Raw genomic sequence first — 18,135 nt, forward strand, 5'->3', positions numbered from 1 at the left:
TCAAGCAGAATGTGAACAAAGATATATTTTTTGGCACACTGGTATGCCCACACGTATATACTACATTGTGTTTGTGCTCACCTTCCCATAGTTGTATACTTTGTGGTGCCACTGATGGCCAAATGGCTAATGGGTTTCTCTCATACATCGGATTTACATAGTGCTTTCTCTGCCTGAAGTTGTTCAGAGTACCCCAAAGAGAGTGAGTTTTTTCTTGTACCTTGTAGATATACCTGCTGGAAAATGTTTAATTTAATATTTGGGAATATCACAGTTCAGCAGAAGTAGCACAGCTTTATACTAAGTGCTGGGTGTGATGCTTTTGAGGTTTGGGTCCTTTCATTTGATTATGGGTAACCTGCCATTTATACATACAGCTCAGAAAAAAATTAAAGTGTTTTTTCTTTCCAAAGGGAGAATGCAGGTGGGTAGCTAAGCAGTCATCTTTTCTCTTGCAGAAACGTTTGACTCTTCAAACACTATGTTGGTAAAATTACATTGTAGACACAGAAGTGATTCCTAATAGGAAAATAGCTGGATCTGATGTGCTTTCAGGGATAAGTTAGGAACCACAAATGTCAGTTTTGGATGAATGGGTTTAAGGCCTCATAAACACATTATTTTTTTATTTTTTATTAAACAACAGCTGTTGTTTAATCACATTAACTGCTATGGAATCCCGGCTGGAATTTATACACTGTATACACTTCGGCTGGGATTTCATGTGGCCACACAGAAAACCGCCATGTCTATTATGTGCGGACGCTATTCATTGAACAATGAAATGTACTGTGCAGACAATGTAAAGTGTTAACCGGGACGGTACTGCAGTATCCGCCGGGTTGAACGTGTCAGACAGTGGCCATTCTGTGTCTCAGAACAGCCACTGTCTTGCCATGTATAAAGATGGCCTTAATGTACGGTATGTTTGTTTTGTTGGAGAACTCCCTTAACCCCTTAAGGACAGAGCCTGAAATGGCCTTAATGACAGACAAATTTTATGAATATGACCAGTGTCACTTTATTCATTAATAACTTCGGGATGCTTTTACCTATCCGTCTGATTCTGAGATTGTTTTCTCGTGACATATTGTACTTTACATTTCTGGTAAATTGGAGTCGATACTCATAACAAATCTTTATGAAAAAAACCCAAATAATGTGAAAAAATGCATTTTTCCAACTTTGAAACTTTTTTGCGTATACAGAAAGTGGTTATACCACATAAATTATATATTAAATAGCATTAGCAACATGTCTACTTTATGTTGGCGGCATTTATTAAACTATCTTTCATTTTTTTTAGACGATAGGAAGCTTAAAACATTAGCAGCAAATTTCCAAATTTTCAGTAAAATTTCAAAATCAGATATTTTTAGGGACCTGTTCAGGTTTAAAGTGTATTTGAGGGGCCTGTATGTTAGAAAGCCCCACAAAGCACCCCATTTCAGAAACTGCACCCCCCAAACTCTGCAAAAGCATATCCAGAAAGTGTTTTAACCCTTTAGGGGAGTTACAGAAAGAAAAGCTAAGTGTGTAAGGAATTAGAAAATTTTAATTTTCTGTGCAGAGATTTTATTGTAATCCAATATTTTTCATAATGATAAACCTATTACCAGAGAAATGCACCCCAATATTTATTGCCCCGTTTCTGCAGTTTATAGAAATACCCCATATGTGACCCTATTGCGCTATTTGACGCAACCACAAGCCTCAGATATAAAGGAGCGCCTAGTGAATTTCAACGCCTCCTTTATATTTGGTCATTTTTGACTGTACCACTTCAGGTTGGCAGAGGCTCTGGGTGCCAAAACCTAAAAAACACCCCTAAAGGGACACCATATAGAAAACTACACCCCTCAAGGAATGTAACAAGGGGTGCGGTGAGCATCTGGACCCCATAGGTGCTTCACAGATTTTCCGAACAATATGGCGTGAAAAAAGAAAAATTAATTTTTTACACTAAAACGTTCTAGCCTTCAATTTTTCATTTTCTTAAAGGGATAAGAGGCAAAAAAAGACACAAAATGTGTAGCGCAGTTTCTCCCGAGTACGGAAATACCCCACATGTGGCGATAAAGTGCCAAGAGGGCGCAGGACGAGCCTCCAAAGGGAAGGAGCGCCAATTGGCTTTAGGAAGCTGAATTTCACTGAAAAGGATTTCAAGGGCCATGTCGCATTTACAGAGCCCTCGTGCTGCCAAGACACTGGAAACCCCCCCACAAGTGACCCCATTCTGGAAACTACACCCCTCAAGGAATCTAACAAGGGGGGCAGTGAGCATATGGACCCCACTGGTGACGGGCACAAATGTGGAACAATGTAACGTAAAAGTAAAAAATTTCATTTTTTCACTTTCATGGCATAAATGTGCCCGTCATCAAGGGGTCCATATCCTCACTGCATCCCTTGTTAGATTCCCTGAGGGGTGCAGTTTCCAGAATGGGGTCACTTGTGGGGGGTTTCCAGTGTTTTGGCAGCACGAGGGCTCTGTAAATGCGACATGGCGTTCATCATCCATTCTAGCCAAATCCAACCTCCAAAATCCAAATGGCGCTCCTTCCCTTGGGAGGCTTGCCCTGCACCCACATGGCGCTTTATGTCCACATGTGGGGTATTTACGGACTTGGGGGAAATTGCTCTACACATTTTGTTTTTTTTTCCTCTTTTAACCCCTTGTGAAAATGATAAATTCAAGGCTAAACCAACATTATAGTGTAAAAAATGTAATATTTCATTTTCACGCCACATTGTTCCACATTTGTGCCCGTCACCAGTGGGGTCCATATGCTCACTACACCCCTTGTTACATTCCCTGAGGGGTGCAGTTTCCATAATGGGGGTCACTTGTGGGAGGTTTCAACTGTCTTGGCAACACAGGGGCCTTTTGAATGCAACATGGCCCCTCGAAATCCATTCCATCCAAATCCAGCCTTCAAAAACCAAATGGCGCTCCTTCCCTTCGGAGGCTTACCCTGCACCCGAATGGCGCTTTATGTACACATGTGGGGTATTTCCGTACTCAGGGGAAATTGCGCTACACATTAAATTTTTTTTTTTTATCTTTTAACCCCTTGTGAAAATGAAAAAATCATGACAAAATTAATGATTTAGAGTAAAAATTTTACAAAAACTACACTAAATGTTGGTCTAGCCTTGATTTTTTTTCCATTTCCACAAGGGGTTAAAAAAGAAAATGAACACAAAACGTTTAGGGTAGTTTCCCCTGAGTACGAAAATACCCCACATGTGGGCATAATGTGCCATATGGGCACAGGGCAAGTCACCAAAGGGACAGAGTGCCATTTAGAGGCTGGAATGGAGGATGGAGGCCATGTCGCAATTACAAAGCTCCTGTGCTGCCAGGACAGTAGAAACCCCCGACAAGTGACCCCATTCTGGAAACTGCACCCCATAAGGAATCTAACAAGGGGTGCAGTGAGGATGTGGACCCCACTGGTGACGGGCACTTACGTAGAACATGTGCCGAGAAAATAAAAAATACTATTTTTTTCATTTTCACGTCCCAAATGTGGCCGTCACCAGGGGGCCATATCCCCGCTGCCCCCCTTGTTAGATTCCTTTATCGGGTGTAGTTTCCAGAATGGGGTCACTTGTGGGGGTTTTCTACTGTCCTGGCCGCACAGAGGCTTTGTAATTGCATCATGGTATCCTCTAATGGGAATAGCGGCCATACCTACTTAGCTGGGGAAAAGGGACAATTCTAATTTATTTGGGGGTATTAGGTCAATTATTAGTTTATAAAGTTGAAAATGACAGGTGTCCATCAAACTCAACCTGTGTTGATCCAGAGGAAGGCAAAAACCCCTCGTGAGGCAGACGACAGTAGCCTCATCACAGGGGAAAAATTCCTTCCCGACTCCATAATGACGATCAGAATAATCCCTGGATCAACGTGACCCCTGAAATAGGAATAAGGGACAGAATTTAGATAATGTGGAACCCCAATGACGTGTAGTACGCCTTGGAGCGATCCAGTATGCAGAGGCCGGGGTGATCAGGACAGGTGTCACACGGGAAAATGGTGTCCTTCCTGATCCCCCTGTTACGCCACACTCTGCACTTCTTCTGGGGTCTCCCGTTCTCCAGTGTGGGGGACGTCACCTGGAAAATGTTGCCCTAGTGCGATACGGGGTCCTTCATATCCAGAAGCACTGGGTCCGCTCCATGGCTGCTAAATATTAGGGCTCTATTACTGCTTCTGATATGTTCGGATCGTGCCGCAAGCTACAGGGCAGCGAGGGACCGGAAGAGGGGGTGCTGGTATAAAAGTTATCCCCGTACAGGTGGTGACCTTTATCCAGCAGTGGGAAGATCAGTTCCCGGACGATCTTCCCACTTGTTCCGAGGATGGGGGGGGAGGGGGCATCTGGGGGCTGGATTCGGGTGTCCCTTACTACATACACTCTAAGGGTACGTGCACACTGCGGAATCGCGACAGATAACCCTTTGTGCATCCCGCAGCTGGAACCCACAGGTGGACTGATGCGGGCGTGCGTCTCCGCCCGTGTCATAGACTCCATTCTATGCACGGGCGGATTCAGCTCTCCGTCCAACGTGTTCATTCTTTGGACGGACGATGGAATCCGCCCATGCATAACATGGAGTCTATGACACGGGCGGAGACGCACGCCTGCATCAGTCCGCCGGTGGGTGCCAGCTGCGGAATGCACAAAGGGTTATCCTTCGCCATTCCGCAGTGTGCATGTACCCTAAATCTGTAAGTGTACCCTGAGGTACTCTCACAGAGTTCGTAGAATTTCACTCCATACCGTCATCTCTTATTGGGACGGTACTGGCAGAAAAGACGTGTCTGGGGGGCAGCGTACGCTATGCTACCCCCAGACACGTCACTGGATGATGAGGATGATGAGGATGAATGGAGGAAAGAAGGATCCCCCCCATTCATCCTCACTGGCTGTTTCGGTGTCGGAGGCAATAATAACGTATCCCTCTGACGCCGAAAACACCCTGGGGGCCATCTTTATATGGGGACTAGTATATGGTAGTGGTGTAGTGTCAAACTTTATTCAATGTAGTGTGGTGTAATGTAGTGTTTTTTACGTGTTTTTTTACAGTAAGTATAAAAAAAAAACCTACGCCAACAAAGGAGTTGCTGATAAATGCCGCACTTATGTGCGGCACTTATAAGCAGACCGTGGCAGTAGGATATAGAAAAAAAACACCCTACGCCAAAAAGGAGGACTTGCTGATTAGCAGCACACTTTCGTGCGATGCTGATCAACACTCAGCGGCGATAGGGTGCGGAAAATAGAAAAAAAAAATTTGAAAAAAAAAAAAAAAACTTTTTCTACATTCTGAACATCCATGTAGCTGCTGATAAGTGTATTACACATATCAGCCGCTAGAGGGCAGCAGAGCGCAAAATACGGAAAAAGCCGACGCTGGAGCCGAAAATAGCCGAGAGAAGCCGAACGTGACGTCACGGAGGAAGCCGAAGACCCGAACGAACACGAGGACGCCGCGAACCCGGAAGACGCCGATCAGGAGCCCGGGACAGGTGAGTAATGTACAAATACCTGCTCTGGACCCCTCGGCTACCTAGCTGAGGGGTCCAGGGCAGGTATTTACTATTTTGTGGGACTCTGATAGCCGTGCCACCGGCCCGATCGCCGTTAACGGCCGGCCGGTACCGGACAGCCGTTCACGGCGATCGGGCCGGTGGCACGGTGACCACCATTACTTTTTACAGTAATAGCGGTCGGTTCCGATCGCCGCTATTGGCTGATCTGAATTGATCAGCCTAAAGCGGCGATCGTAAGCACGGGGGGTGTTAACCACCCCCCGTGCCGTGAAGCTAAGATGGCCTGCTATGATTTATAGCAGGCCATCTTCCCCGATCGCTGTGTGCGAACACGCAGCGATCGGGGAAACATCGGGCGTACGTATACGCCCGTTTGCGTTAAAGCCCACCCTGCGGGGGCGTATACGTACGCCCGATGTCGTTAAGGGGTTAAACCAAGATTAGTGTTAAATAAGAACTACGTTTTAATAGCATTTTGTAGCCCTTTTGCAGTCACCCAGTAAAACCCATATATTCCAGAAATATAAGTGTTTTATTGGGTGACTGCACTTTTCCCTGTTTAATCAAATGTGAAGAAACTTTATTTAAAAAAAGGGCAATGAATGAGGCTCAGGGAGAATTGAATACGAGGCTGAAGGGGAATGATTCAGACTTGCACTTCCGGAGCCTAGCAACCCTCTGACTTGTACCGCTCCCCGATATCTTTCTGGCTTCTGTCCGATCCCCAGTACCTTTCTGGCTCCCGTCTGCTCCCCGATATCATTCTGGCTCCTACCCACTCCCCGGTATCTTTCTGGCTTCTGCCCGCTCCCCGGTATCTTTCTGGCTTCTGCCCGGTCTCCGGTATCTTTCTGGCTTCTGCCCGCTCCCCAGTATCTTTCTGGCTTCTGCCCGCTCCCCGGTATCTTCCTGGCTTCTGCCCGCTCCACGGTATCTTCCTGGCTTCTGCCCGCTCCCCGGTATCTTTCTGGCTTCTGCCCGCTCTCCGGTATCTTTTTGGTTTGTGCCCGCTACCCGGTATCTTTCTGGCTTCTGCCCGCTCCCCGATATCTTTCTGGCTTCTGCCCGTTCCCCGGTATCTTTCTGGCTTCTGCCCGCTCCCCGGTATCTTCCTGGCTTCTGCCCGCTCCCCGGTATCTTTCTGGCTTCTGCCCGCTCTCCGGTATCTTTTTAGTTTGTGCCCGCTCCCCGGTATCTTTCTGGCTTCTGCCTGCTCCCCGGTATCTTCCTGGCTTCTGCCCGCTCCCCGGTATCTCTCTGGCTTCTGCCCTCTCCCCGGTATCTTTCTGGCTTCTGCCCGCTCCCTGGTATCTTCCTGGCTTCTGTCCGCTCCCCGGTATCTTCCTGGCTTCTGCCCGCTCCCCGGTATCTTCCTGGCTTCTGCCCGCTCCCCGGTATCTTTCCGGCTTCTGTCCGCTCCCCGGTATCTTTCCGGCTTCTGCCCGCTCCCTGGTATCTTTCTGGCTTCTGCCCGCTCCCTGGTATCTTTCTGGCTTCTGCCCTCAGCTGCCTGTGGAACTTCAGCAGAAGCGAGGAAGACAACGGAGAGCGCAGACATTGTCATATTCTACTTGTTGATTTCTTACAAGGTTTTTCTGTTTTCCTCTTGGTGACAGGTAGTGGCATGGATGCAACATTTTACTTTTTTTTTTTAAATGCATAGTGAATACCTGAATATAGTTTTCTTTATTGTGTATCGTACTTGCCTTTCTTTTTCATTGTTGCATACGAAGGTGCCATACTCTGAGCTGTAGGCGTGGGTTGCAAGTGTGCATAAAAGTTTCTCATTGAACTCCATTGCCATAGGAAACTGTCGGGCAAGTTGCCAACAACAGTCCAAGAAAAGGAGAAAGTTAGGTGATTCCTGTTGAAAACGGCCCTGTGCCCACCCAGATCGTGCACAGCATAGCTGAAAGGGATGACCTGCCTGTGAAAACAATAACATTTCATATACCAAAATGCCATACTCCATAAGCACTACCTGTCTAGAATGCGTATAAACAAGTCTATGAGTTCTACCTGTAGCCATTCACGTTCAATAAGGTCCTGGAAGCCAAGCACTGTACGACAATCAGGAGACAAGATAAGTTGTGCCAACGAAGTCACCAGCAATGTATTGTTAGCCCCCTCCTGCCCGTGTACAAGAACGCAAGTACCTTCCCTGTGCATAAAGATAATATACATATTGTAAATGTCATTTCTTACTTCTCCTATGAAATAGTGAATTTTGGCCACCGTCTAGTTATACAGCCTGCCATATTTATTTATTTTTATCAAGACCAACATTCCCAATTTATCTTTTCCATCTTTTCCCTTTACCTCTCAATGCATTCAGCAGCTAGACCTGAGGTGCTCAGAGCTTCCTTGATATGGGATAGCCAATGCGAAGCTTGTAATTTACTGAGCCAATGGTTTCTTCCCAGGTAGGTCTCATAGCAGGCACCAACCAAGCGTGCCAAGCTGCTTTGTAGGGCCTGTCCCCTAAAAAAAGAAGCCATAATATTAGACTCCCTAAAAAAAAAACAAAAAAGAAAAAAACACTTTTGTTCTACACACCTCTCTAATGGACGATGGAGCACACACCACTTGGTATATCTGTTCTTACTTTCGGTGCCTCCCCCTGCACTTCTTGCTTGCTTAGCTTCCTGTTCGGCACGAGTATCGATAATAAATCCACGCCATTGGCCCATGAGGGCAGCATTGAGCAACATCTCATCTTCTTCACAACAGTGGTGGTTAGGACCAACCAAAGGCTGTGAGGATCGCAACAAGACCTGGGACACAGCGAGAGTACACATGCTAAGAAAAGGTCTAACAAACATTTATAATGAACCTTGTGATTACTACCTTTTTTTTTTTTGCTTGGGAAATCAATATTTTTAACTAGGTTAAAGGGAACCCTTCACCATAAAAATGCTACCTAAGCTATTGGCATTATGTTATAGAGCAAAAGGAGATGAGCGCATTGATATATAGCTTTATGGGAAAATATGTATAACTTGTAATTTATTGTTTGAAATCTAATTTTTCCATGCTAAAGAGTCCAGACCATTGAGTGACTCCGCCCACTGGACTCATTAACACAGAATGATCAGGGATTTCAATCAAAAAGTTACAAGTTCTATTAAATCTTTTCCCACAAAAATACATATCTGCTCAGCTCTTCCTGCTCTATAACATGATGCAGATAGATTAGATAGCATTGTCTTGGTGACCAGACGATTGTCATTTAGACCAGGTCTAAGAAAGACTAGATCTAATAAAAGGACATCATCTCACCACACAAGAAGGTGCAATAAAATGCTTATATGGTTTTATAAAGCAGCATTAAGTTCAGATAGCTAAAACTGCTTGTATAGTGCCTGGTGTAGGCACAGAATGCTGGAAGATTTCCGCTCTGAAGCCTGCAGAATTGCAACACAGCTCTGAATTACAAAGAAGGTCATACACTAAAATTGATGAAAATTGACAGTTTTAATCAAAGTTGTAATTTACCGACACGATTGTTTTAGCCATCATTGTCTAGAAAAGTAGTTGACTATGGTTAAAAATTTTTATCCAACAGTCGAGTGTACATGCTGAAGTCAGCTGCTGCACAGGCTGAATGACTGCTTTTCCCTTGCCTAGGCTGAACGAATGCAACGAACAATGTGGACTAACCTGTATTGTCTTTTCTGTGAAACAATAGGTGACTAGACAGTTATTCATGCAGCCATCAAGCTAGTGCGGGGCCATCTTCTTTTGTTAAAGGAGAAGTCCGGCCAATTTTAATAAATTTTAGGCTATGACAGGTTATACATGAATTTCAGCCATAAAAATTTAATTGATAAGGTTACATTCATTTTACTTCGCTACTCAGAATACCTTTCACTATACTGTCCACCAAGTGCCAGACATTCTTCATGACTAACATAATTACTAAAAACCATAACACGACTGGTTATTCATAGCGTTAGTATTACTACAATTAAAAAAAAAAAGTAAGTTACTGGTGGTGCCACCTTATTTCTCTACATAGTATAATCACTAGCTATGTATATGCTTATTGTATGGGTAGATATTAGAGATGAGCAAACCTGGAGCATGCTCGAGTCAATTCGAACCCGAACTTTCGGCATTTGATTAGCGGTGGCTGCTGAACTTGGATAAAGCCCTAAAGCCCGTATTCCACGGGTCGTTAAGAGGAGCAAACGAGCACTGTCAGCGCTCGTTTGCTCCTCGTTCCCCGCTCGCTGCCGCCGCTATTCAACACGGCTGCAGCGAGCGGGTGAGTGCGGGAGGGGCTGCGGGGGGGGGGGGCTGCTCGGAAGATCGCTGATCGTCCGGGCAGCCCATAGGATATAGCAGCGTCTGCTGCCGATGCTCCTATTCAACGGAGCGACGGCAGCAGATCGTTGCTATATCAGTCGCTTGTTTTTCAACATGTTGAAAAACATCACGACTGAACGATGTCGGCTGATCGTTGCACTCTATTCCACGGAACGATTATCGTCCGTAGCGGTCGATATCGTCCGAAAACGAAAGATAATCGTTCCGTGGAATAGGGCCTTAAGGCTATGTGGAAATCATGGATATAGTCATTGGCTGTATCCATGTTTTCCAGACAACCTTAGAGCTTTATCCAAGTTCAGCAGCCCCAGCTAATCAAATACCGAACGTTCAGGTTCGGATCGACTCGAACCTAAACCCGGTTCGCTCATCTCTAGTAGGTATCCATGCACCCTTGATGCTCCCTGGAGCCGAGATCAGGAGATTTAGGAGGGGGCTGTAGGAGGGCAACAACTCAGCATATGATACTGTCAGTTCTGGAATAGTTAAAGGAGAAGTTCCACAAAATGCAAAAATTACAGGCAGACTTGGGTGTAGGAAAATAATAAAGTAAAAACTTACCTATCCTTGTACACTGTAGTGCCACTCCTGGGTCCAGCTAACAGCTATCAGTGTCCTGCAGCTTCACCAGCTGCAACATCACATGCCCAGCTGAGTGATTGCCCGCTCAACCTATCAGTGACTGGCCAGGTGGGAATTGCTCAGCCAGGCTGTGACGTTCCAGCAGAAAATGACATTCGGCGTCCGTCAGTGGGACCTCGGAGTGGTGCAACTGAGGCATGAGGACAAGTTCGTTTACATTGTTTATTGTTTTCCTGCATTTTCCTGCCTTCCTCCAGTGTTTGAATTTGATGGGACTTCTCCTTTAAATAGTATGCTAATAAACTGACACAGCTGTAATGAATTATGATGCAGAGAGTTCCATAAGAGGTGAAGCACACAGACTGTCTAATGACCAAGCCAATTCTTTAGAAATTGACATGTCTCTTTTGGGCTGTATTAACCCCTTAAGGACTGGAGCAAATTTTATGAATATGACCTGTGTCACTTTATTCATTAATAACTTCGGGATGCTTTTACCTATCCGGCTGATTCTGAGATTGTTTTCTCGTGACATATTGTACTTCACATTTCTTGTAAATTGGAGTCGATACTTATAACGAATCTTTATGAAAAAAACCCAAAATAATGTGAAAAATTGTAAAAAAAATGCATTTTTTCAACTTTAAACCTTTTCTGCTTGTACAGAAAATGGTTATGCCACATAAATTATATATTAAATAGCATTAGCAACATGTCTACTTTATGTTGGCACCATTTATTAAACTATATTTCATTTTTTTAGACAATAGAAAGCGTAAAACATTAGCAGCAAATTTCCAAATTTTCAGTAAAATTTCAAAATCAGATATTTTTAGGGACCTGTTCAGGTTTAAAGTGTATTTGAGGGGCCTGTATGTTAGAAAGCCACACAAAGCGGGGCTGCACCCCCCAAACTCTGCAAAAGCACATCCAGAAAGTTTTTTAACCCTTTAGGGGAGTCACAGAAATAAAAGCTAAGTGAGTAAGAAATTTTAAAATTTTAATTTTCTGTGCAGAGATTTTATTGTAATCCAATATTTTTCATAATTATAAACTTATTACCAGAGAAATGCACCCCAATATTTATTGCCCCGTTTCTGCAGTTTATAGAAATACCCCATATGTGGCCCTATTGCGCTATTTGACGCAACCACAAGCCTCAGATATAAGGGAGCGCCTAGTGCATTTCAATGGCTCCGTTATATTTGGTCATTTCTGACTGTACCACTTCAGCTTGGCAGAGGCTCTGGGGTGCCAAAACCTAAAAATCACCACTAAAGGGACACCATTTAGAAAACTACACCCCTCAAGGAATGTAACAAGGGGTGCGGTGAGCATCTGAACCCCACAGGTGCTTCACAGATTTTCCCAACAATGTGGCATGAAAAAAGACAAAAGTATTTTTTACACTAAAACGTTGTTCTAGACTTCAATTTTTCATTTGTGGTGTCCACAGCAGGTATTTAACCCTTTCATGGGGTACTTATATCGCCGTGATCGGCCAGCCGGTCACGGCGATCGGGACATGGCACCGTGGCCACCATTACTTTTAACAGTAATGGCGGTCGGTGCCGTCCTCGGACAGCACCGACCGCCATTGCTTTCCGAGCCATCGGGTCAAAAAGCTGCAGATCGCCGCCATATGCTGATCTGAATTGATCAGCCAATAGCGGCGATCGTCAGCACGGGAGGGGTTAATCACCCCCCGTGCCGACAAGCAGGGATGGCCTGCTATACATTATAGCAGGCCATCTTCCCCGATCACTGCGTGTGTACACGCAGCGATCGTGGAAACCGCGAGCGTAAATGTACGCCCGTTTGCGTTAAGGCACGGGTTTTGGGGGCGTACACTTACGCCCGCGGTCGTTAAGGGGTTAAAGGGGTTATCCAGCGCTACAAAAACATGGCGTTTTGAAACTCAGTTCCATTGAAGTAAATGGAGCTTAATTGCAAACCGCACCTGAACTGGAGACAACAGTAGGGGGAAGAGTGGCCATGTTTTTGTAGCGCTGGATAACCCCTTTAACCTTGGTGTGTTTTTTCCTAGATGTAGCCCTAAGGCTGCTGGAAAAAACATAGATACAGTTATAGGCCATAGGCTGTATCCATATTTTCTAGGACTTCCTAGAGAAACAAGCAGCAAGTCTCTTCTCAGTGACACTGTCATCCCAGTGGCACCAGCGTTTAAAACCATTTTAAACAAAAGGAAGAACCAGACCTTCCTAACACAGGTATCTATGCAATGTACAGCAGCTGTTGTTGCTGTGAACATCACTCATGTAATCAGGGGTGACAGTATCACTTTAAGGGTAAATTCACACGGGCGAATCTGCCAGGAGTCTCACGCACAAAATCCGCGGCTAATCCGCAATACACGTATTATTCTTATTATTATTAATACGTGTATTGCGGATTAGCTGCAGATTAGCTGCGGATTTCGTGCGTGAGACTCCCGGCGGATCCGCCCGTGTGAATTTACCCTGAAGACACATAAAAGTGTAATCAATAGTAACTAGAGATGAGCCAACCGGGTTTGGGTTCGAGTCAATCCGAACCCGAGCGCTCGGCATTTGATTAGCTGGGGCTGCTGAACTTGGATAAAGCCCTAAGGTTGTCTGGAAATCATGGATACAGCCAATGACTATATCCATGATTTCCACATAGCCTTACAGCAGGCATGTCCAAACTTTTTTCGAAGAGTGCCAAATTTGATGAAGTGAACATGTGCAAAGGCCGACCATTTTACATGCTACATGCTATATGCTTTATAACACAGGCAGATAATAGCAAGCTGGATACCTGGGGGGCCGTAAAAGTTCGGAACGCGGGCCGCAAATGGCCCTCCGGCCGGACTTTGGGCATGCCTGCCTTAGAGCTTTATCCAACTTCAGCAGCCACTGCTAATCAAATGCCGAAAGTTCGGGTTCGGATCGACTCAAGCATGCTCGAGGCTCGCTCATCTCTAATAGTAACCCTTAGAGGACCCGGCCAATTTAAATTTTTGCATTTTTGTTTTTTCCTCCTTGTTGCATTTTGCCACCTAGAAACTTACATGAGCCCTTATTTTTTGTGCCACTAATTGTACTTTGCAATGACAGGCTGATTTTTTGCATAAAGTACACTGCAAAACCCCCCAAAAATTGTGGTTAAATTGAAAAAAAAATATGCATTTCTTTTATTTGTGGGGTTTTTGCTTTTACGCCGTTTGACCTGGGATAAAACTGACTTGTTATGCATGTTCCTCAAGTCATTACGATTACAACGATATGTAACATGTATAACTTTCATTGTATCTGATGTAAAAAATTCAAACCATTGTTAACAAATATATATTCCTTAAAATTGCTCTATTCCCAGGCTTATAGCGCTTTTATCCTTTGGTCTATGGGGCTGTGGGAGGTGTCATTTTTTGCGCCATGATGTGTACTTTCTATTGGTAGCTTGATTGCGGATATGCAACTTTTTGATCGCTTTTTATTTTTATTATTATTTTCTGGATTTAATGTGGCAAAAATGCGCAATTTTGCAGTTTGGGATTTTTTTTTGCGCTTGCCCCGTTTACCATACGAGATCAAGAATGAAATAAATTAATAGTTCGGGCGATTACACACGCGGCGATAGCAAACATGTCTATTATTTTTTTTTTCATTTAGAACATTTGGAAAGGGGATGATTCAAACTTTTTTTTTTTACACTTATACTAGAAGCCCCCCAGGGGTTAGGGTTATTCCCCCTGGGATTAGGGTTATTCCTTATGGGGGACTTCTAGTATAGGCACACTGATCTCATTGAGAACTGTGCAGTAAAGTTATACTGCATAGATTGATGAGATGCCGAGCTGGGATCAGCACCTTTACGGCGCAGACCCCGGCCGGTGCCGGATGTGTGGATCGTTCCTCCGGGACAACGTCTGGGGGGGGGGGGGCGATCCACCCCACTAGACACCAGGAATGGCTTACAACTTTGACAGCTGCATCTGATTACTTACTTAGCGGGCACGGCAATCAGACTGTGCCCACTAATAACCGCGGTCCCGGGCTACATGTGGCACCCAGGACTGCGGCGGTTAAGAGCGGGGCCACTGTGCGGCTCCTCTCTGAACACCCGTAGACGATCCTGGACGTACCTGTACGCCCAGGGTCTTCTAGGGTTTAAAGTGTCACTGTTGTTTATTTTTTTTTTTTCCAGAAATCAATAGTACAGGCGATTTTAAGAAACTTTGTAATCGTGTTAGTCGAAAAATGCATTTTTATCTTGAAAAAGCAGTTTAAAGCTTTCCCCCCTGTCTTAATAGTTGTCTATGGGGAGGGTTGGAGGGAGATGAGGCACCAAAACAGGACAACAAAGAGTTAATTTACAGCTAAATCACAGGGCTATCTGCTCTGACAGTCAGCACTGACCTCTCTGACCTCTGTTAACAGCTTTCACACAGGTCCCGCTGTGTAATCCTTTGTTCTCTGCTATCTCCTGCTGACTAAACTCCCTCCTCCCCTCTTCATAGAACAGACAGGGGCATGTCTAATACAACAAGACACGATTTCCTGATAATTTGTAGTGAATGGAAAAGAGGGGGGGGGGACCTGGGAAAAGGCTTTTTGAATGCAGATAATGGCATATTTGGCTAATAAACCCAATTACAAAAACGACAGTGACTCTTTAAATATGAGAGGTTTTGATTGGCTGTTGTATTGGCAGAACACTGCGTACAGACTCAGAAAGTCTTTGGCTGTAACCACTATCCAAACCTCTTTACATCTCATATTCATTGTTACCACTAGGTGGCAAACTATAAGAAGTAGTCATTAAAGGGATTATCCAGTGCTCCAAAAACATGGCCACTTTCTTCCAGAGACAGCATCACTCTTGTCTCAACTTTGGGTGCAGGTTTTGCAACTCATTTCCATTGAAGTGAATGGAACTTAATTTCAAACCGCACCTGATCTGGAGACAAGAGTGTGGTGCCGTCTCTGGAAGAAAGTGGCCATGTTTTTGTAGCACTGGATAACCCCTTTAATTAAAGGGGTTATCCAGCACTACAAAAACATGGCCACTTTCCCCCTACTGTTGTCTCCAGTTTGGGTGGGGTTTTGAAACTCAGTTCCATTGAAATAAATGGAGCTTAATTGCAAACCACACCTGAACTGGAGACAACAGTAGGGGGAAAAGTGGCCATGTTTTTGTAGCACTGGATAACCCCTTTTATTGTTTTCAATGCACCTAATCCCCAAGAATGGCTCATGGAACCTGCTCATATTATAGACTAGTTCGACCAATCCAATAATATATTTTTTTTAGTTAAATCTTATTCAATAAGGACTAGATTCCAGTATGAGCAAGAGAAACAACATGATGAACCTTATAAAAGACAAGAAAGGGTTCAAAGTCGGCAAAGCCTTGATAATGTAGAAAGTCTATACCATGGCCCCATAGCTTACCATTTTGTTCCTTGAATGGTAGTAACTCAGTACAGGGAACCTGCGGCCTTGCCTGAAAGCTGCGGCTCTCTTCAAAGTGTCATCAGAACAGGATACAGGTACAATAACCTTCTCTGGATAACTGGGGCAAACTTTAAAGTTATTATTCACATCACTCAGTCTCCAGGCATCTGTCTAGGAAGACACATACAAAATATTGTTACAATCCTCACATACAGAATATATAGCAGACATTACTGTATGATGGCGTCACCTCAGCTTTCAACTTATGATAAAAGTTTTCCATGGTATCTCTCGGCCATCCTTTTCCTAATTTGCATCCTGCTGGTCTGAAGAAGAACGGGTAGCGGAGAGAAGTGTTATCCAGCGAGGAGAGGGCCTGTAGACATATAATCGGAGCAGCTTCTTTATTATTACTTTCCAGCTGACAAGGTCACCCTGCCCATTTTATGCCACTGAATTTATGGTTATGAACACAGATTTCTAACTATTTCCATCTGCCTGTCATCAGTCTGCTATGATCAAACCATCAGTTTTAGCCAGTTAGCCAGAATCCCGCTCCACACTGATGAGGGGCAAATACCCCGAAACAGCTGTCTGTGGATGGATGCCTGGCTTTAGTAATCCCTTGTCATGTCGCAATTTTCACAAATGAGTTAGACTGTGACACAAAAGGGACCATCTTGATATTTCCCTACCGTGTTTCCCCAAAAATAAGACATCCCTACTACCCTACCCTCTAGAGTAAAGTAAGGCATCCCCCAAAATAAGGTACCCCCTACCCTAAATTAGGTCATCTCCCTCCCTGAAAGTACCACTCTGTGTAGTAAAGGAGTCCAGGTGATGCTATATGGGAGTCACATGCTGGATATGCACCCGATAAGGTAAATATTGCCAAGGACTTTCCTTCTTTATTGATTTTGTTTAATTTTTCCTATGCTGCTGCCCATGGTGAGACTAACAATTCATTCCATACTTGTTGTTACCTATTCAGTCACCTTCCCCCAGATCTGTGCTGCTGCTTTCTGCTGAAGACACAAAAAACTTAGTGTGAGCTTTTCTCTTCATCTCATCCTCCATCAATTCCGAGGCAGCTGATGTAAAGTCCTGGTAGGCTTTATCTGAAACTTTGTAGCTTCTTTGTAAAGCTGGGAAGGGTAATCTAAGTTATGTTTGAGTGGCATACCCCACTTAAGCCCCACCCACTTTCTAAAGAGTGGCAAGCAGAGCATTACATGTTAAATAGTTGCAAAATAGGGCCTGTGTAACAACATGCTGCTTCTTTTACAACAGAAAATGTTCACACACTTTTGATAATGCCCTCCCGTCCGTGTACTGCTTCATGAAAAAAAATGCAAGATACCCCACTGGATCTGACTCAGTGACAATTTTTCCAGTGAAATCAATAGGGACTGAAAAAGTTAATCCATGTACACACATTTTCAGAAGGGGCACTGTATATTGACCATTGTTCTCCACCTATAGAACTGACAAGAAAGATTAAGATGTGAACTGAAATACAACAGTACCCGCAGGGAGCACCATTTTGAAACATACAGTCAAAAAATAGCAATTCACACTGGTGCCGACTGATAGCACTTTTTCTATGGTTGTGTGTATGAAGGGAAGGAGTTGGCTTCGGAGTTAGGGTCCTAATACATAGAGCGATTTTTAACGATTAACGATAAACAATCGCAAACATTGTTAATCTGAAATCGTTCATCATATTACACAGAACGATAGTCGTTAGTTACGATCGTTACTACGATCGTTATTGCGATTGTTACTACGATTGTTTGCTCCTTCTGATCCCAGGAAAACATTAGTGAACGATTACCGATAATTTTAGGTTCAGCTCTAAATCATCGATCAACGACATACAAACGATTTTTCGATTGTTGCCTGCATCGGTGAACAATATAACGATTTTTTGCACGATAAATAATCGCCCTTACTGTTACTGACCTGGACAGAGCGGGCAACATTAAATGTTTCTTCCATATCCGGTATTTCCAGCTGAATAACCCGTAAATCCTTACACTTTAAAGTGACTGTTCCCGAGCTTGATCTTCCTTCTCCATCTTTGCTGCTTTCTTTGCTCTTCAACATGCCAATGTTTTGAACACTATAGAAAATGTAAATGTAGTGTACTATAATAACAAAGCTTTATTAAAACCATACATATCTGTAGACAAAGAGCTGAATGAGGAGGTGGAGGGGAGT

The 18,135-nt window shown here is 44.1% G+C and overlaps 1 protein-coding gene across 4 annotated transcripts in view; it reads right to left on the reverse strand.

The window, feature by feature from the left end:
* The window catches only part of LOC138793061 (myotubularin-related protein 9-like), a 44,146-nt gene that overhangs the window by 2,865 nt on the left and 23,146 nt on the right, over nucleotides 1–18,135 (reverse strand). For 3 of the 4 annotated variants that reach the window (XM_069971342.1, XM_069971340.1, XM_069971343.1), the window contains 8 exons: nucleotides 17,878–18,037; nucleotides 16,166–16,291; nucleotides 15,913–16,086; nucleotides 8,123–8,340; nucleotides 7,886–8,047; nucleotides 7,586–7,727; nucleotides 7,273–7,493; nucleotides 82–236 (listed from right to left, as the gene is read on the reverse strand). In XM_069971342.1, the coding sequence (XP_069827443.1) occupies nucleotides 82–236; nucleotides 7,273–7,493; nucleotides 7,586–7,727; nucleotides 7,886–8,047; nucleotides 8,123–8,340; nucleotides 15,913–16,086; nucleotides 16,166–16,291; nucleotides 17,878–18,037 (1,358 nt within the window). The remainder of the gene's footprint in view (nucleotides 1–81; nucleotides 237–7,272; nucleotides 7,494–7,585; nucleotides 7,728–7,885; nucleotides 8,048–8,122; nucleotides 8,341–15,912; nucleotides 16,087–16,165; nucleotides 16,292–17,877; nucleotides 18,038–18,135) is intronic. The other variant, XM_069971341.1, reaches the window with a different exon arrangement.

Source organism: Dendropsophus ebraccatus, chromosome 5, assembly GCF_027789765.1.
Source record: "Dendropsophus ebraccatus isolate aDenEbr1 chromosome 5, aDenEbr1.pat, whole genome shotgun sequence".
NCBI classification, from domain to species: Eukaryota; Metazoa; Chordata; class Amphibia; order Anura; family Hylidae; genus Dendropsophus; species Dendropsophus ebraccatus.